Raw genomic sequence first — 20,634 nt, 5'->3', positions numbered from 1 at the left:
TCCAAGAACATGGTATTTGCTTCCATTTATTTGTTTCTTCCTTAATTTCTTTCTTCAATGTTATGTAATTTTCAGAGTACAGGTCTTTTATCTCTTTGGTTAAGTTTACTCCTAGGTACTTTATTTTTCTTGTTGCTATAGTAAATGGTATTTTCTTTTTTGTCTCTGTCTCTGCTATTTTATTGTTGGTGTACAGAAATGCCTTAGATTTCTGTATATTTATTTTGTACCCTGCGATTTTGCCAAATTCACTTATTATATTGAGTAGTCTTTTAGTGGAGTTTATAGGATTTTCTAGGTATACTATCATGTCATCTGCATATAATGAAAGTTTCACTTCCTCTTTCCCAATTTGGATGCCTTTTATTTCTTTTTCTTGTCTGATTGCTGTGGCTAGGACTTCCAACACTATGTTGAAAAGGAGTGGAGAGAGTGGACAACCTTGTCTGGTTCCTGAGTTCAGGGGGAATGCTTTCAGTTTTTGTCCATTGAGTATGATGTTGGCCTCAGGCTTCTCATATATAGCCTTGATTATGTTAAGGTATGCTCCCTCTATTCCCATTTTGCTGAGTGTTTTCATCATAAATGGGTGTTGTACTTTATCAAATGCTTTTTCTGCATCTATTGATATGATCATGTGATTTTTGTCTTTCATTCTGTTTAGGTGATGTATTATATTTATTGATTTGCGAATATTAAACCATCCTTGCATCCCTGGAATGAAGCCCACTTGATCATGATGTATGATCTTTTTGATGTATTGCTGGATCCTGTTTGCCAATATTTTATTGAGGATTTTAGCATCGATGTTCATCAGTGATATTGGCCTGTAGTTTTCTTTCTTTGTTGTGTCTTGACCTGGTTTGCGGATTAGGATAATACTGGCTTCATAGAAAGAGTTTGGGATTTTCCCCTCTTCTTGGATTTTTTGGAACAGTTTGAGGAGGATAGGAGTTAGTTCTTCCCTGAATGTTTTGTAGAATTCGCCTGTGAAGCCATCCAGTCCAGGGCTTTTGTGTGCAGGGAGATTTTGGATTACTGTTTCAATTTCCTTTTTTGTTATTGGTTTGTTGAGACTTTCCACTTCTTCTTGATTTAGTTTTGGAAGGTTGTATGTTTCTAGAAATTTTTCCATTTCTTCTAGATTGTCAAATTTCTTGTCATACAGTTGTCTGAAGTAATTTCTAACTATCATTTGTATTTCTGAGGTATCAAGTCGTGATTTCTCCTCTTTCATTTCTGATTTTGTTTATTTGTGTCTTCTCTCTTTTTTTCTTGATTAGACTGGCTAGAGGCTTGTCGATTTTGTTGATTTTTTCGAAGAACCAGCTCCTAGTTTTGTTGATCTTTTGGATTGTTTGTTTAGTCTCTATGTCATTTAGTTCTACTCTGATCTTGATGATTTCATTCCTTCTTCTTGCCCTAGGATTTGTTTGTTGTTGTTGTTCTAGTTCTTGTAGCATTGTGGTTAGGTTTTTTATTTGAGATTCTTCTAGCCTTTTCAGATATGCCTGTATTGCTATAAACTTCCCTCTCAGGACTGCTTTTGCTGTGTCCCACAGGTTTTGGGTTGTTGTGTGCTCATTATCATTAGTTTCTAGAAATTTCTTGATTTCTTCTTTGATGTCATTGTTAACCCATTCATTATTTAATAGCATGTTATTCAATCTCCATGAGTTTGGGTGTCTTTGATTTTTTTCTCTGAGGTTGATTTCTAGTTTCAGGGCATTGTGATCTGAAAAGATGCTTGATATGATTTCAATTTTCTTGAATTTGTTGAGGCTTGTTTTTTGACCTATCATGTGGTCTATCTTTGAAAATGTCCCATGTGCACTTGAAAAGAATGTATATTTTGCTTCTTTGGGGTGGAAAGTTCTATATATATCAGATAGGTCCATGTGGTTTAGTGTGTTGTTCAATGCCTGTATATCCTTGGTGTTTCTTTGCTTTGATGATCTGTCTATTGTTGATAATGGAGTGTTGAAGTCCCCTACTATGAGTGTGTTGTTGTTGATATCCTTTTTGTGGTCTTCTAGTATTTGCTTTATGTATTTGGGTGCTCCTATGTTGGGTGCATATATGTTTATCAAAGTCATATCTTCTTGATGGATTGTTCCTTTAAGTATTATGAAGTGTCCTTCTTTGTCTCTTTTTATTGTCCTTGCTTTGAAATCCATTTTGTCTGATATGAGAACTGCTACCCCGGCTTTTTTTTCCGGTCCGTTTGCTTGGAATATTTTTTTATATCCCTTTACTTTCAGTCTATGTAAATCTTTTGTTTTGAGGTGTGTTTCTTGTAGACAGCAAATATGTGGGTCCTGTTTTCTTATCCATTCCGTTACCCTATGTCTTTTAATTGGAGCATTTAATCCATTTACATTTAAGGTTATTATTGACGTGTATTTATTAATTTCCCTTTGTACCTCTGTTCCTCTCCTCTCTTGTTTTTTTCTTCTTTTTTTCTTAGAACAGTCCCTTTAGCATCTCTTGCAATGCTGGTTTGGTGGAGATGTATTCTTTCAGTCTTCCTTTGTCTGAGAAACTCCTTATTTCACCTTCTATTTTGAATGAGAGCCTTGCTGGGTAGAGTATTCTTGGTTGTAGGCCTTTGTTTTTCATTGCTTGAAATATTTTTGACCATTCCCTTCTGGCTTGTAATGTTTCTGTTGAGAAATCAGTTGATAGCCTTATCGGAGCTCCCTTGTATGTTATTTGCTGCTTTTCTCTTGCTGCTTTTAGGATTCTCTCTTTGTCTTGGAATGTTGCCATTTTAACTATGATGTGCCTTGGAGTGGGTTTTTGCGGGTTCCTCTTGATTGGAACTCTCAGTGCTTCTTGGACTTGCATAGCTTTTCCTCTCATCAGGTTCGGAAAATTTTCTGTCACTATTTCTCCTATCAGATTTTCAATTCCATGTTCCTTTTCTTCTCCCTCTCGTATTCCGATGATCCTTAAATTATTTTTCCTAATGCTATCCTGTAATTCCCTTACATCTTATTCATATTTTTTCAATCGTTTTTCATTTTGCTGTACTGTTCATATAATGTACTTTTATTGTAAGCTCCTAGAGGGCAAAGTTTGGGTCTGGCTAACTTTGTGTTCCTTGTAATTAATCCCTTGAATATGGCAGATATCAGGCTGATATTTTAAATATTGAATTTTCTCTTTAAAACAACTCTGCAAAGGAAGTTAGGGCAGCTATCACTATTCCCATTATGTGGGTGAGAAAACAAACTCAGAGAGACTGAATTGCCTAAAATCCCATAGATTTAAGTAGTAGAGCCAAGAATAAATCCCAGGGCTTCTCAATCCTAAAATTCAGTGCCCTAGCACAATTTATTCTCTCTGCTAACCTCAATGTTTATAAATCATAGCAAGACTTGTAAGAAAAAAATTGTTTATAGCCAATTAAAATTAATCAAAAACTATCCAATTTGTAGGCTTCTTATCTTTATATTTAATGATTCTTCTTTCAATAGTGTGCCTTGAATAATAATGATAAAGTAAAAGTGGTATGTTCTGTGGTTTGGGGTGGACTAGTGCATGCCAAAATATATAAAAGTACCCCTTCACTGATAAGCTTTACATCTTTGGGAAATTCAACTCTTTTATTCTCAAGTTCAGTGGTGAACAAATGTATTTTGGCTTTTTCTCTTTGAGTAACTTATTACGGGTAACAATGCACAGAAGAAAGCCTCTTGGTTAATTATTTAAAAAGCTAAGAATGGTTTTCAAAAAAGACAAACAGAAGAATAGCTTGTTATGGCCATTGTATGCTAGTGTTTTAATCTCTCTATGTAGTCACCTGTGATTTTTGTATTTCTGTCTAATTAGGTCTTTAAATTAATTCTGTCTCCTCGGGGCAGACTGAACATAACAAGAAATTGGCACCTTGTGTTTTTACTAAAGTATAGCAGAGGCCAAGATAAACATTTATTCAAAAGTATCCCTCTGTGAAAGGAATGAAAAGCTATCAGTGAAATGTTACTATTTTGCCAACTTCAATGTTTTGAGTTGGTAACTTTGGAAAGCCACAGTAGCAGTGTTAACATTATGTCTTCAATAGAATTTTTCATTTTGAGGATTAATAAAAGCCAGCAGCTTATTTTCTTGAATAAGTACTAACTATTTGAAAATATTTGGCTCTCTATACTCCAGTATGGTTTTGCTTGCATACTGAATATGCTGTAAGAATAAGAAATGCTGACAAAGAGGATATTGTTTAACTTGTGCTATAATGTGAACCACTTCTAACTCAATCTTATTTTGTACTATGTGATGTCTGATACTGCTAACATTGATCTTTGGCTTTTGGTGAACTCTGATCTTCCCAGGTTTTCAAGGTTAGACTTGATTCTTCACTGGTCAATTCTTTTTTTTTTTTTTTTTTTTTTTAATGCTTTGTATGTATGATAAGAAAAATTCACTTTTTTGCTATAATTCAGAAGTCATTGAAAAGTGTTGTTATCTTCAAATACTACCTGCTCTGGTATTTAACTTTTGGTAAAGGTAATGTGACTTGTTTATAATCAAGTTTGAAATGACATTCGGTCTTTATGGTTTCAATTATTTATATATAATATGTAATTCATACATAAAAACATGTTGAATTTAAAGGATGATACTTATTTTTATCATTAAGACTACATTGTGATATTTAAGAGGCATCTGGCCCATTTGTAATTCTGTATATTGATGTTATTAAATTTTTGTTTCCTGAGATTATTCTGATCTGTGTATCCATGACTATTTACAATAATAGAAGGTTATTATTGATTACTGTTAAAAATACAACTTATATGTCCCTTGTGTCATTAGAAAATCATTAAATTAAGTTTGAGAGACTCTAGAATGTCATGTCAAAATTAATAGCACATAAACTTCCCAATACTTAGTTTTAATTGCAAAAAAAAAGCAATGCCCATAATGTGTAGCCCATAATAACAATGTTCTAAGTACTTTTCAAACTGGGAAAGAGAATCATAAAAGGTTTATTTTTTTCTTATCTTAATCTTACCTTGCCATTGTTGGGCTTATTCACAGATTATTTGCTACCTGATTTCTAGTCCAAATTATACATTATAAATGAAAATAACAATTTTGTTTTAGCCTGTCTAGAGAGTTTGGACCCAGTATTGTTTTTATTTGTTTAAGTGTAAAATACTCTAACCCATTCTTTATGATTTGAAGGTAATTTCTGACTGTGTCTGTCTGGATGCCAGGCTAAGGTGACTATATGATTTAAATTGTTTAAAGATAAAACAATTGTATTGTTGTGGACCTTTTTCCTTTCTCTATTTCTAATCATACAGAAATAACTGAAAGATTAAAAATGGGCTCATATTTTTTAAGAGTAAAAAAATAATTTATTCAATCAAAAAGTTCACAAAGATAGGAACAGAGCATTTTCAGAAGAGAAACGGATATGGTTTTTAAATAAGGGAAAAAATAGATGTCCAACTTCACTCATGCTAATAAAACTGCAAATTAAAACTAGGTAAAGTTGAGATATTTTCTTCCACCTAATAGACTGGCAAAAATTCCAAAAGTTTGATATTAAACTATGTTGGTAAGGCTGCATAAAAATAGCACTTTTATATGTTGCTGGTAAGCTATGAATTTGTAGAATTCTTTTCTTATTTCTTTTTCTATTGTTGTTCTGTTACAGTTGTCCCAATTTTTCCCCCATTGCTCTCCACTGTCCCACTCCCACAGTCAATCCCCACCACGTTGTCCATGTTCATGGGTCATTTATACTAGTTCCTTGACAAGACTCTTCCGCTTCTTTCCCCCTTTTAAAGATATAATTATAGTAATAATAATAATAATTTTAAAAACCATTAACATAAGTTCTTACACTGTGCCAGGAACTGTGTCAGGTAATTTATACATATTACCTTATTTAATCATTGAAAAAACCTGACAAAGTAACTTGTTCTTACTGTAAAGTAAAAATTACATTTAAAAAAATTTAAATTTATTGGGGTGACCTAGGGTAATAAGATTACATAGGTTTCAAGTGTACATTTTTATTATCCATGATCTGTATATTGCTTTGTGTCCTCATCGCCAAAGCCAAGTCATCTTCCATAAACATATCTGACCCCCTTTACCTTTTACTACCCTCCTCCCCCTTCCCTCCAGTAACTACCATACTATTGTCTGTGTTTATGAGCTTCAGTTTTTTTATCCCACATATAAGTGAAATCATATGGTTCTAGCTTTTTCTGACTGACTTATTTCGCTTAGCATAATATTCTCAAGATCTATCCATAAAGAGGATATGGTACATATATACAAAATAATTTTCATTTTAAAGAAGAGAAAATTGAGGCCAAGGAGATTAATAAGCTTACTAAGGTCAAACAGCTAATGATTCATGGAGCTGGAATTCCAACCCAGCTCTCTAGCTCCAAAGTCCAGCATTCTTAATCTGGATACCATGCTGCCTTATTAGCATGTCGCCATTGGTTCTAGGTCTTAAGAGTGTTGGAAAGGAAACTATAAGTTTGAATTTTATTTCTGATCAAAAAACGACCCTTTGTGAAAGATGGCAACTAGAGCTGTTGTTAAACACTTAGTAGTGTATACAGATGTCATATTACAATGTGGAACACCTGAAACTTATATAATATTATATACCAATTTTACTTCTATAAAAAGATAATTCTTTGTCCATATATAAGCATGAACTAAGTATTCTTAATTCACATGCCTATGTTATGTCCTATGTATCTTCCTTTTTTGTTGAAACTAATAAAAAACTAAGATTACTAGAGGAGAGAGAGGCTGTAAGTGCTGACCATTGGCTGTTTGTTATTTAGGATTTTATAATTATTTTCTTAAGGCAGGATTGCTTAGTCTCAGCCTCAGCCACTGCTTAGCACTGTGCAAGCAAGCAACAGCTATTGTCCACCTACTGAAAAGATGTGGCTATCGATAAATCTCCTTTGTTGCTTAATGGACATATCTTTAATTTAGAAAGAAAGGTAAAACAAAGAAAAAAGCTTAGCAAAATTCCACTTTAAATTATTCTGTTTACTCACAAGATATATGCAGAATTCTTAATTTTTCTTCAGAAATATTTAATATGTAGAGAATATGAAAATATTTTTAAAACAAATTATAAAGTACTACATTAAATTGATTAATTTCTGACGTTTTAAAATATTCCTACATATTTAATATGTCACTAAAATGAAATTGAACAGTTTGCTTAAATTACTATCTTAATTACATAGTAATAAAATCTAAATAAAAGTAACTACTTACAATAAACCAATTTGATATTTTTTATATGGCTCTTTTGTGTTTATTTTTTAAGTATATTTTATTGATTATGCTGTTGCAGTTGTCCCAATTTTTTCCCTTTGCCCTCCTCTACTCAGTACACCCTTACTTCCAGCAATCCCTCCCCACTTAGTTCATGTCCATGTACCCTTTCCTATACTATTCTTAACATCCCCCTATCTTTTTGTTCCTACCAATTATGCTTCTTGATCCCTGCACCTTTCCCCCCTTTCTCCTCCTTTCCTCTCCCAGCTGATAACCCTCCATATGATCTCCATATCTATGGCTCTGTTCCTGTTCTAGTCATTTGCATAGTTTGTTTTTGTTTTTTAGATTCGGTTATTGATAGTTGTGAGTTTGTTGTCATTGTACTGTTCCTAGTTTTGATCCTCTTTTTCTCAAATAAGTCCTTTTAACATTTCATGTGATAATGGCTTGGTGATGATGAACTCCTTTACCTTTACCTTGTCAGAGAAACACTTTATCCACCCTTCCATTCTAAATGATAGGTTTGCTGGATAGGGTAATCTTGGTTGTAGGTCCTTGTTTTTCACCACTTTGAGTACTTATTGCCAGTCCCTTCTTGCCTGCAGTTTCTTTTAAGAAATCAACTGACAGCCTTATGGGAATTTCTTTGTAGGTAATTCTCTTCTTTTCTCTTGCTCCTTTTAAGATTCTTTCTTTGTATTTAGCCTTTGGCATTTTATTTATTATGTGTCTTGGTGTGGTCCTCTTTGGGTCCAAGTTGTTTGGGACTCTGTGCTGCCTAGACTTGTATGTCTATTTTCTTCACCAAATTAGGGAAGTTTTCTTTCATTATTTTTTCAAATAAATTTTTAATTCTTGCTCTTCCTCTTCTCCTTCTGGCATCCCTATAATTCAGATGTTGACACTTTTGGAGATGTCCCAGAGTCTTCTTATTCTCCTCATTTTTCTTTTTTTTGAATTCTTGTTTCTTCATTCTATACTGGTTGACTATTTATTTCTTCCTTCTGTTCCAATTCATTGATTTGAACCCTGGCTCCTTCCCTTCACTATTGGTTCCCTGTGGAGTTTTCTTTATTTCACTTAGTATAACATTCATTCTTCCCTTATGCATTTCCTATACTCAATAATTTCTCTCAGCATCCTAATTACCAGTGTTTTGAACTCCGCATCTCATAGGTTGCCTATCTCCTTTCTGCTTAGTTCTTTTTCTGGAGTTTTGATCTGTTCTTTCATTTATGACATACTTCTTTGTCTCCTCAATTTGACAGCCTCCCTGTGTTTGTTTTTGTGTTATCAGACAGAGCTGCTGCACCTGTTATGTTGTAAGGGGCAGAGCCTTAGGTATTCATCAGTGCTGGGCAACCTGTTTGACCACTTTGTGGTGCTGTATGTGGGGAGGGGTCAGAGGGGGAAACAATTCCACTTGCTTGACATTCACCCCTTTTCCAGTCACTTCATACACTTCCTGTATGCAACTGGCATCCCTCTAGCTGTTGCACTGGTGATGGTTCCCATAGTGAGTGGGTTTGCATAAGTTCTAGAACCATAAGAACTCTCTAAATGGACTGTACTTAAAGATGAACAGTTTCTTCTGCTGCCTCAACCCCCACAGGTTTTTGCAGCCAGAAGCTATGAGGCTTTATTTTCCTGGTGCTGGAACCCTGGGCTGTGGTCTGGCTTGGGGCTGGGATTGCTTCCCAGGTGTCTCTCCTGACTTTTATCCACCACACATGAATGGGGGACCTCTCATTCCGATGACTGAAGCCACTGCCTTTCCCCCAATGCCTTGCCTCCACCACAATGCATCCTCTCTGCACCGTTCCTTGGTTCTACCCCTTCTACATGTCTGGATGAATATTTCTTTAAATCTTTGGTTATCAGACTTCCGTACAGTTCAGTTTTCTGGCAGTTCTGCTTGTTTTCTGTTTTGAGGTAATTGTAATCCTTCTTATACTTGTGTGAGGAGGCAAAACATGTCTATCTATGTCTTCATCTTGGCCTGAAGTCATAGCCCTGTATATTTTAATATAATCTGAAGTTTATTCTGCCAACGAATAATATTTAGATGACTGATATTTTAAAAGCCTAACTTTTATGCTACATTTTTTAACAAGAGAAAGTAACCAAATTTAATACATACATATGTATAGGAACCCTACATACCTGAGAGACCCCACATGCATAAGAGATTCAGAGATAGAAGGAAAAATAGTTATACAGTATTCCCTCGCTTATCACAGGTATTACGTTCCGGACCCCCCAGGAAGTAGGAACCTTACATTTATTCTACACTCTTTTTCTTTTTTTTTTAACTTATTGATTAATTTATTTCTATTTTATTTTATTTTATTTTGGTTTTTCAATTACAGTTGTCCCCTTTTCCCCTAATTTCACTCCCCCACCCAACCCACCCACTCTCCCGCAATCATATCCCTCCCCATTGTCCATGTCCATGAGTCTTTTATACGGGTTCTTTGACTAAACCCTTCCCTTACTTCTCCCCCTTCTCTCCCTGTCCCCTCCCCCCTATTGACTGCTATTCTGCTCCTTGTTCTATTTAGTTCCTTTGTGTTGTTCTTTAGTTTCCTGTATTAGGTGATATCATATGGTATTTTTCTTTCTTTGCCTGGCTTATTTCACTAAGCATAATTCTCTCTAGTTCCATCCATGTTGTTGCAAATGGCAGGAGTTCCTTCTTTCTTTCTGCTACATAGTATTCCATTGTGTAAATGTACCACAGTTTTTTGATCCACTCATCTACAGATGGGCACTTAGGTTGTTTCCAGCACTTAGCTATTGTAAACAGTGCTGCAATGAACATAGGGGTGCATAAGTTCTTTTGACTTGGTGTTTCAAGATTCTTCGGGTATAATCCTAGTAGTGGAGTCGCTGGTTCAAAAGGCAGTTCGATTTTTAATCTTTTGAGGTAATTCCATACTGTTCTCCATAGTGGCTGCATCAGTCTGCATTCCCACCAACAGTGCAGTAGGATTCCCATTTCTCCACATCCTCGCCAGCACTTGTTGTTTGTTGATTTGTTGATGATGGCCATTCTGACTGGTGTAAAATGGTATCTCATTGTGGTTTTTATTTGCATCTCCCTGATGGCTAATGATGTTGAGCATTTTTTCATGTGTCTATGGACCTTCTGTATGTCCTCTTCAGAGAAGTGTTTGTTCAGGTCTTTTGCCCATTTTTTAATTGGGTTGTCTGTCTTCTTGGTGTTGAGTCATATGACTTCTTTATATATTTTGGAGATCAATACCTTGTCTGAGATGTCATTGGCGAATATATTTTCCCATATGGTTGGTTTCCTTTTCATCTTGCTGATGTTTTCTTTTGCTGAGCAGAAACTCTTTAGTTTGATGTAATCTCATTTATTTATTTTTTCCTTTATTTCTCTTGTTTTAGGACATGTATGCATGAAGAGATTGTTACATGAGATATCTGATATTTTCTTGCCTATGTTTTCCTCTAGGAGTTTTATGCTGTCACGGCTTACATTTAAGTCTTTGATCCATCTTGAGTTTATTCTCATGTGTGGTGTAAATTGGTGGTCTAGTTTCATTTTTTTGCAGGTCCCTATCCAGTTCTCCCAGCACCATTTGTTAAAGAGGCTCTTCTCACTCCATTTTATGTTCCTTCCTCCTTTATCAAATATTAGTTGACCATAAAGGCCTGGGTTTATTTCTGGACTCTCTATTCTGTCCCACTGATCTATATGTCTGTTCTTATGCCAGTACCAGACTGTTTTGATTACAGTGGCTTTGTAGTATTGTTTGATATCTGGTGTTGTGATTCCCGCTGCTGTGTTCTTCTGTCTCAAGATTGCTTTTGCTATTCGGGGTCTTTTTTGGTTCCATATGAATTTATGGAGTATTTTTTCTAGGTCTGTGAAATATGTCATTGGTATTTTAATAGGGATTGCATTGAATCTGTAATTTGCTTTGGGTAGTATGGCCATTTTGATGATGTTGATTCTTCCCATCCAAGAACATGGTATTTGCTTCCATTTATTTGTTTCTTCCTTAATTTCTTTCTTCAATGTTATGTAATTTTCAGAGTACAGGTCTTTTATCTCTTTGGTTAAGTTTACTCCTAGGTACTTTATTTTTCTTGTTGCTATAGTAAATGGTAAATGGTATTTTCTTTTTTGTCTCTGTCTCTGCTATTTTATTGTTGGTGTACAGAAATGCCTTAGATTTCTGTATATTTATTTTGTACCCTGCGATTTTGCCAAATTCACTTATTATATCGAGTAGTCTTTTACTGTAGTTTATAGGGTTTTCTAGGTATACTATTATGTCATCTGCATATAATGAAAGTTTTACTTCCTCTTTCCCAATTTGGATGCCTTTTATTTCTTTTTCTTGCCTGATTGCTGTGGCTAGGACTTCCAACACTATGTTGAAAAGGAGTGGAGAGAGTGGACAACCTTGTCTAGTTCCTGAGTTCAGGGGGAATGCTTTCAGTTTTTGTCCATTGAGTATGATGTTGGCCTCAGCCTTCTCATATATAGCCTTGATTATGTTAAGGTATGCTCCCTCTATTCCCATTTTGCTGAGTGTTTTCATCATAAATGGGTGTTGTACTTTATCAAATGCTTTTTCTGCATCTATTGATATGATCATGTGATTTTTGTCTTTCATTCTGTTTAGGTGATGTATTATATTTATTGATTTGCGAATATTAAACCATCCTTGCATCCCTGGAATGAAGCCCACTTGATCATGATGTATGATCTTTTTGATGTATTGCTGGACCCTGTTTGCCAATATTTTATTGAGGATTTTAACATCGATGTTCATCAGTGATATTGGCCTGTAGTTTTCTTTCTTTGTTGTGTCTTGACCTGGTTTGGGGATTAGGATAATACTGGCTTCATAGAAAGAGTTTGGGATTTTTCCCTCTTCTTGGATTTTTTGGAACAGTTTGAGGAGGATAGGAGTTAGTTCTTCCCTAAATGTTTTGTAGAATTCGCCTGTGGAGCCATCCGGTCCAGGGCTTTTGTGTGCAGGGAGATTTTGGATTACTGTTTCAATTTCCATTTTTGTTATTGGTCTGTTGAGACTTTCCACTTCTTCTTGATTCAGTTTTGGAAGGTTGTATGTTTCTAGAAATTTGTCCATTTCTTCTAGATTGTCAAATTTCTTGTCATACACTTATATGAAGTAATTTCTAACTATCATTTGTATTTCTGAGGTATCAGTCATAATTTCTCCTCTTTCATTTCTGATTTTGTTTATTTGTGTCTTCTCTCTTTTTTTCTTGATTAGACTGGCTAGAGGCTTGTCGATTTTGTTTATTTTTTCAAAGAACCAGCTCCTAGTTTTGTTGATCTTTTGGATTGTTCGTTTAGTCTCTATGTCATTTAGTTCTGCTCTGATCTTGATGATTTCGTTCCTTCTTCTTGCCATAGGCTTTGTTTGTTGTTGTTGTTCTAGTTCTTGTAGCATTATGGTTAGGTTTTTTATTTGGGATTCTTCCGTCCTTTTCAGATATGCCTGTATTGCTATGAACTTCCCTCTCAGTACTGCTTTTGCTGTGTCCCACAGGTTTTGGGCTGTTGTGTGCTCATTATCATTCATTTGTAGAAATTTCTTGATTTCTTCTTTGATGTCATTGTTAACCCATTCATTATTTAATAGCATGTTATTCAATCTCCATGAGTTTGGGTGTCTTTGATTTTTTTCTCTGAGGTTGATTTCTAGTTTCAAGGCATTGTGATCTGAGAAGATGCTTGATATAATTTCAATTTTCTTGAATTTGTTGAGGCTTGTTTTGTGACCTATCATGTGGTCTATCTTTGAAAATGTCCCATGTGCACTTGAAAAGAATGTATATTTTTCTTCTTTGGGGTAAAAGTTCTATATATATCAGTTAGATCCATGTGGTTTAGTTTGTTGTTCAATGCCTGTATATCCTTGGTGTTTCTTTGCTTTGGTGATCTGTCTATTGTTGATAATGGAGTGTTGAAGTCCCCTACTGTGAGTGTGTTGTTGTTGATATCCTTCTGGTGGTCTTCTAGTATTTGCTTTATGTATTTGGGTGCTCCTATGTTCTGTGCATATATGTTTATCAATTTCATATCTTCTTGATGGATTGTTCCTTTAAGTATTATGAAATGTCCTTCTTTGTCTCTTTTTATTGCCTTCCTTTTAAATCCGTTTTGTCTGATATGAGGACTGCTACCCCTGCTTTTTTTTTCAGGTCCATTTCCTTGGAATATTTTTTTATGTCCCTTTATTTTCGGTCTATGTAAATCTTTTGTTTTGAGGTGTGTTTCTTGTAGACAGCAAATATGTGGGTCCTGTTTTCTTATCCATTCCATTATCCTATGTCTTTTAATTGGAGCATTTAATCCATTTACATTTAATGTTATTATTGACGTGTATTCATTTGTTTCCCTTTGTACCTCTGTTTCTCTCCTCTCTTGTTCTTTTCTTCTTTTTTCTTAGAACACTCCCTTTAGCATCTCTTGCAATGCTGGTTTTGTGGAGATGTATTCTTTCAGTCTTCCTTTGTCTGAGAAACTCCTTATTTCTCCTTCAATTTTGAATGAGACCCTTGCTGGGTAGAGTGTTCTTGGTTGTAGGCCTTTGTTTTTCATTGCTTGAAATATTTTTGACCATTCCCTTCTGGCTTGTAATGTTTCTGTTGAGAAATCAGTTGATAGCCTTATCGGAGCTCTCTTGTACGTTATTTGCTGTTTTTCTCTTGCTGCTTTTAGGATTCTCTCTTTGTCTTGGAATGTTGCCATTTTAACTATGATGTGCCTTGGAGTGGGTTTTTGGGAGTTCCTCTTCATTGGAACTCTCTGTGCTTCCTGAACTTGTATAACTTTTCTCTCATCAGGTTCGGAATATTTTCTGTCACTATTTCTCCTATCAGTTTGTCAATTCCATGCTCCTTTTCTTCTCCCTCTCTAATTCCTATGATCCTGATATTATTTCTTATCATGCTATCCTGTAATTCCCTTATATCTTGTTCATATTTTTTTCAATCTTTTTTCATTTTGCTGTATTGTCTGGGAGTTTTTTTCTACATTATCTTCTAACTCACTAATCCGATCCTCTGCTTCAATTAGTCTGCTTTTGACTGATTCTACTGTGTTTTTAAGTTCAGAGATTGCATTCTTAAGTTCTTCCTGGTTCTTGTTAACAGTTTCTATGTGTTTTTTTATGCTGGTGTAGTTCTCTGCAAGTTCCCTGTAATTTTCTTGGAGCTGCTGGTAACTTCCTTGAAGGTTGTCATAGTTGATTTTAAGGATGTCGAGTATATTGAGCTTCTTTACCACCATTGTTCTGAATTCCATGTCTGACATTTGGGCTATGTCTGTTTCCTCTATCTCTCTTTCTGAGGATTCCTCTTTTCTCTTCATTGAGGGGTTATTTTTGCGTCTTACCATGTTGGATTCTTTTTTGTTTGTTTTTATTTATTTATTTATTTGTTTTTTTGGGGGGGGGTAGTCTGCTTTGACTTCCCTCCTCTGTGGTGTGAGATTCTTTATCGGAGATCTGGGGGTTTCAGTGGTGCAGTCTCTTTGATATCCTGAGTCTGATGTTCTTGAGTTACCCTTTATGTCGTTTGTTTATGCTGTTTGGTTATATTTCAGATGTTCTTTGATAGGATCTTCCTTCTGGCTAGTTGGTTGAGAGTCACTCTATCTGCTTTGTCTTGAGTTCTTTTGTGGATATGCTGTTAAAAACATAAACACACAGCCCAGGCAGGAGACCCACACCCTCAAAAATTATCCCCCACTCTATCCTGCTATCGTCAGCCAACAAGCCCATATTAATATAAATGTAAAGAGATTAGAGCTTTTATACCAAAAGAAGAATAGATAAGAGTTGTTTTGGGGGAGGAAAAATATAATTTTTGATAGAGGGTTGGATAGATTAATAATAGTTGAGACTGTGCAAGCCAGTAGGTAATATTTACATTGTATGTTAATAAAAATAGAAGAAAAGGATAGAAAAATGCATAATATAGTAAGAAAGTGGGATTGTATTGTATTGGGTTTATATAGTAATTATATTCTATTATTTAGAGTGATAGGGGGGCTAAACTAGACACACAAACGAATAAACAATGATTAAACAGAAAGGATGAGGAGAGGTTATATGCAACACGTTAGAGATAAAGTTTGTTATTCTTTTTGGAAGGGGAGAAAAAAAACAGCCCCCCCCCAAAAAACCCAAGAAAATAGAAGAAAGAAAGAATATAGAAGAAAGAAAGAAGAGAGAAAAAAGAGAAAGAAAAAGAAAACCACAAAACCCCCCAAAAAAACCCCAAGAAAAGAGAAGAAAGAAAAGAACAAAGAAAGATAGAAAGGAAAGAATAAAGAAAGAAAGAAGAGAGAAAAAAATTGAAAAAAAAAACCCCAAACACCCCCCCCAAAAAAAAACCAAAGAAAAGAGAAGAAGTAAAAGAATAAAGAAAGAAAGAAGAAGAAAGAAAGAAAGAGGAAAGGGAGAAAAAAATTGGAAAAAAAAAAGCGGTGTTTTTACTCCGTTTTAGCCTTGGTGTGTTGCCTTCTTTTTCTGCGTCCGCAGCTGGTCTAGTGTGGCAGTTCAGAGGTTCTTGTTTCTTGCAGCACTGGTGTGCGCCCGCGGTTGCCGCAATGGTACGCGCCCGCGGTTGCTGCCCACTGGAGCCAGTTGAGGGGCCCTTGCGCGCGAGCCCCTGCGCGCTGGGGCGGCCCGAGAGTTTGCCCTGCGGTTGGAGCCTATTGTTGTCGGGCCGAGGTTTTTCTGTGTTCGCGCGGAGGTGTCCCTGCACGCGTCCCTGCACGCGCTGGCCGCCCTAGAGCTTGCCCCGGGATTGGCGCCTATTGTCCCCGGGCTGAGGTGTTTTCACGCTCGAGCGCTGCCCATGCCCGTAGTCCCGCTGAGCCGAGCTCCAGGAGTTGGTCTCTCACCTCTTAGGGCAGGGCCGCAGACACTTGTGCTCAGTGGAAGTGAGTGTCTGTGAGTCGCTGCCACCCGCTGTTCCTGTGCTGCAGCCGCCCGGCATCCCTCACCCATCTGGGCCGGCACAAACAGAGCCTGCGCTAGTGGTCTGGTTTCCAGCCTGGGGCCCGGCGCCCACGGGAGCTGTCTAGGGGTATCTGTGCACGGTCCTCTGCATGTTCAGTGGGCCCTCCCTGTGCTGATCTTATGTCCATTGGGGAGTGTCAGAGGGACGCCTGTACTCACAGCCCCACGCACCTGGGCCAGTGAGTGAGAGCACTTCCCTATGCGTGCCCCCGCGACCCAAGGGTAGGGTTGGGGAGTCTTATTCTACACTCTTAAACCAACATAACTTTAACAACATATGTATACAGTACCGCAAAATCCCACAATATAGCAAAAAATCCGCGATAAATAATTAAATATAATATTATTTAAAATCCCGCAATACAGTGAGGCCACAATAAGTGAGCTGCGATATAGTGAGGGACTACTGTATAAAATATTCTGAGCTAGGGATGAGGTAAGGTGCCTTAGGGTCTAATGAGAATTTTATTTCTTTTTAAAATACATATTATTGTTGTTCAATTACAGTTGTCCCAACTTTTCCCCTGTTACTCTGCCTTGTCCTGCCTGCCCCCCTGCTCCCATAGTCAATCCCCATCCTGTTGTCCATATCCATGGGTCCTTTATACTTGTTCCTTGACTAGACCCTTCCCCTTCTTTCCCCCATTTTCTCCCTCCCTCCTCCCTTCTGGCAGCTGTCAATTTGTTCCCTATTTCCATGTCTCTGGTTCTGTTTTGCTCATTTATTTGTTTTGTTATTAGGTTCCACTTATAGGTGAGATCATATGGTATTTGTCTTTCGCTTCCTGGCTTACTTCACTTAGCATAATACTCCCCAGTTCCATCCTTGCTGTTGCAAATGGTAGGAGTTCCCCTCTGTTTTCCACAGTGGCTGCACCAGTACATATTCCCACCAACAATGCACTTGGGTTCCTTTTTCTCCACAGGCATGCCAGCACTTGTGGTTTGTTGATTTGTTAATGATGGCCATTCTGACTGGTATGAGGTGGTATCTCATTGTAGTTTGAATTTGCAACTTCTGATGGCTAGTGATGTTGAGCATCCTTTCATATGTCAATGAGCCCTCTGTATGTCTTCCTTGGAGAAGTGTCTGTTCAGGTCCTTTGCCCATTTTTTAATTGGATTGTCTTCCTGGTATTAAGTCATATGAGTTCTTTATATATTTTGGAGATCGAACTCTTGTCTGAGTTATCATTGGCAAATATGTTTTTCTATACAACTTGTTCCCTTTTCATTTTGCTGATATTTTCTATAGATGAGCAAAAACATTTTTAGTTTGATGTAGTCCCATTTGTTTATTCTTTCCTTTATATCCCTTGCCCTAGGAGATATATTGATGAATATATTGCTGCATGGGAAATCTGAAATTTTCCTGCCTATGTTTTTCTCTAGGACTTTTATGGTGTCATGACTTTCAATTACATTATATTAGTATCAGGTATATACTCAAATGATTAGACATTATATAACTTACTAAATCATCATCCTGATAAACTCATACCCATATGACAACATATATAGTTATTAGAATATTATTGACTATATTCCCTATGCTATACTTTACATCTAAAAATCAAAACAAATGAAGAAGCAGAATAGAAGAAGACTCGTAGATACAGAGAACATTTTCATGGTTGCCAGATGGGAGGTGGGTTGGGGGATGGGTAGAAACAATGAAGAGATTTAGAAGTACAAACAGGTAGTTACAAAATAGTTATACTACTTTTTTGCTTTGCTGACATGTGGTCATTTGTTGTCATTATCAAGGTCTACCAGGTCCAGAAGGTCCCCGGGGTCTCCCTGGAAATGAAGGTATTAAAGGAGAGAAAGGAAACCCAGGTCAACCTGGGCAACCTGGTTTGCCTGGTTTGAAAGGAGATCAAGGACCACCAGGACTCCAGGTAAGAAATGAGAGTAGATATTTGATGAGAAAGGAATGTGGCTGTTTGCAAGCAAAATAGGAATTCCATGCTAAGTTATTTTAATTAGCATTTACTGGTCAAGCCTCTGTGCATAGTTCAGTGGGGAATAACAAAGAAAGAAGATGTCAAGTTTCTTATCTTCTTCTAATTAAAGGGACTTTGCTACTTTCTAGATAAAGTGTTCTTCAAAAGATACTTTACCTGGAGTCTTTGGTATGTATAGTTTTTATATTTAAGAAACCTTCATTTCAGTGACAGCAAATTTATAAAAGGAGACATATATATCAGAACATTGCATGTAGAAGAGTATACTCAGAGGGGAGTAATTATAGTGAGTAGGTGTATTTTAGACTTTGAAATTAGTATTAGGGTCAAATTTTAGATTTACTGCATATTTCTGCTTTGTGTCTATGGGAAAGGCAGAAAGATTCTTTGGGTTTTTGTCCCCACCTGTAAAAAGAGTAATAGCATATTCCTACATTTATATTCATGTGTTTTCCACCTTGGTTTGGGTGACCCAGAAAATCACTTACTTTTTTATGGATTCTCAAAGTTTCTTTCAGTCATTCAGGAAGAGTGTCATTAGATTTGGCAGCCAACACAGGCTGGACTCAGTCTTCAACCCTTAGAGCTTCCAACAACTAACACGTTTTTCTGGTGGCATTACTATTTTTCTGGATACCTAGACTTAAAGTTTTATTTCTGTCTTTATTCATTCTTTATCCATTCCTTACTCATTCATTTCCCATATACTTCTAGTTCACATTCAGTATGCCTGATCAAGACTGCTCGATACCACCATTTTATAAATCTAGTATTGTCGAGTTCTGTTCATTTTCTTTTATGAAAGTTGGTTCTTTCGTTTGTACTTTTTCTAACTTTTATTTGGAAATAATGTTAAATGTATAAAAAAATTGCAAAAATGTTGAAAAACCTACCATGTATCATTTACCCAGGTGAACCTGTTGCTAACGTTTTTCCCTACTTGCTTTTTGTTTGTATGTTGTGTTGTATAATTATACATATACTTCTGAAACATTTGAGAATAAGTTGTATCTATCATGGCCCTTTACCACTAAATACTTTAGTGCATAAAATTTCTAAGATTAAGTAATTTTTAATGTAACCACAATATAGCTAACAACTCCAGGAAATTAAACATCAATATAATACTTCTATTTCTACATTACGTATTCCATTTGTGTCAAGTGACCTAGTAGTGTCCTTTATAACATTTTCCCCTCCAATGTAGGACCCAGATCAAATCATGCATTGTATTTAACTGTCATATATCTTTATTATTCCTTAATCTGAAACTGAAACAGTTTCTAAAGCTATTGTTTTCTTTCCCGATTTCAACATTTTTAGAGAAATGTGTCCCCTTCCTATTTTTTAAGAATAGAATTTTTCTTCTTTTGTTTGCTGTTTCTTTATGTTTTGCATCCCCAGTTGGAATGCTACATGAGTGATTTTGTGTCCTACTCAGATATGGAGGCTCAAGATGTTCATCTGACCCTTATTGGTGATCTTAATTTTGATCACCTCATTAAGTTGTTATCTGATTTCTCCACTATATGGGTAGAATGTTCTTCCTTGTAATTAATAAGCAAAACCACAGGAAGGCATACATTAGGTTCTTGCAAATATACTGCTCTTCATCAAAATCTCCCTTTAGACTTAATATCTATTTATGATTTTTGTTTCAACCAGTCAACAGTGTGATTGTGGCAAATGGTTTTCCACCCTTTATCACTATCTACACATATGCTAGTCAGCCCTACTGTAATGGAGACTCCAATTTCTTCATTTATTGTCTGTTTGTTATCAATATGGGCTCATAAATTATTTTTATGATTTATAATTTTTAAACTATTGTTACTTATTTTGATGTTCAACTTGTCTTAGAATTGGGAACCCCTCCAAGCTGGATCCAATGTCTTTCTGATATACATGGCTGCCTTTTTTTTACTATTTTCATACATTTTAGCATAATATAATGCTCCAGGCTTGCCTCTTTTTCATTTCTACTAATAGCTTTATTCTCTCACACTTATTCTTTCTTTAGGTTCATCTAGAGTTATTTTCAACTCTTCTTCCAATAGTTTTCTTAGCCCTGAAACCCAGCTAATTAATAGGCCCTACTATATTTTTTGCTAAGTCTTTCAATTGTTATCATTTCTGCACATGTGATTCTAATCCATATACTTAATACTCAGGGATACACTAAAAAAGTTGTGTCTTTGCTAATGATAAAATAGTAGCTATTATTTATTAAGCACGCACCACATGCCATTCAGTTTTCTAATTACTTAATATGAACTATCTCATTTAATCATTAAAGTAACCTCATAAAGTGGATATTATTTTCTGTATAAGTGAGAAAACTATTAATCAAA

The 20,634-nt window shown here is 36.0% G+C and overlaps 1 protein-coding gene across 1 annotated transcript in view; it reads left to right on the top strand.

The window, feature by feature from the left end:
• COL4A5 (collagen type IV alpha 5 chain) overlaps nt 1–20,634 on the top strand; it is a 375,000-nt gene that overhangs the window by 340,780 nt on the left and 13,586 nt on the right. Inside the window, exon 42 of the mRNA XM_090265360.1 lies at nt 18,084–18,217. Within this exon, the coding sequence (XP_090121486.1) occupies nt 18,084–18,217 (134 nt within the window). The remainder of the gene's footprint in view (nt 1–18,083; nt 18,218–20,634) is intronic.

Source organism: Furipterus horrens, unplaced genomic scaffold (assembly GCF_987537825.1).
Source record: "Furipterus horrens unplaced genomic scaffold, mFurHor1.1.pri manual_scaffold_17, whole genome shotgun sequence".
In the NCBI taxonomy this organism is placed as follows: Eukaryota; Metazoa; Chordata; class Mammalia; order Chiroptera; family Furipteridae; genus Furipterus; species Furipterus horrens.
Note: the sequence above shows the minus strand (reverse complement) of the source record. Positions and strands in the feature narration are given on the sequence as shown.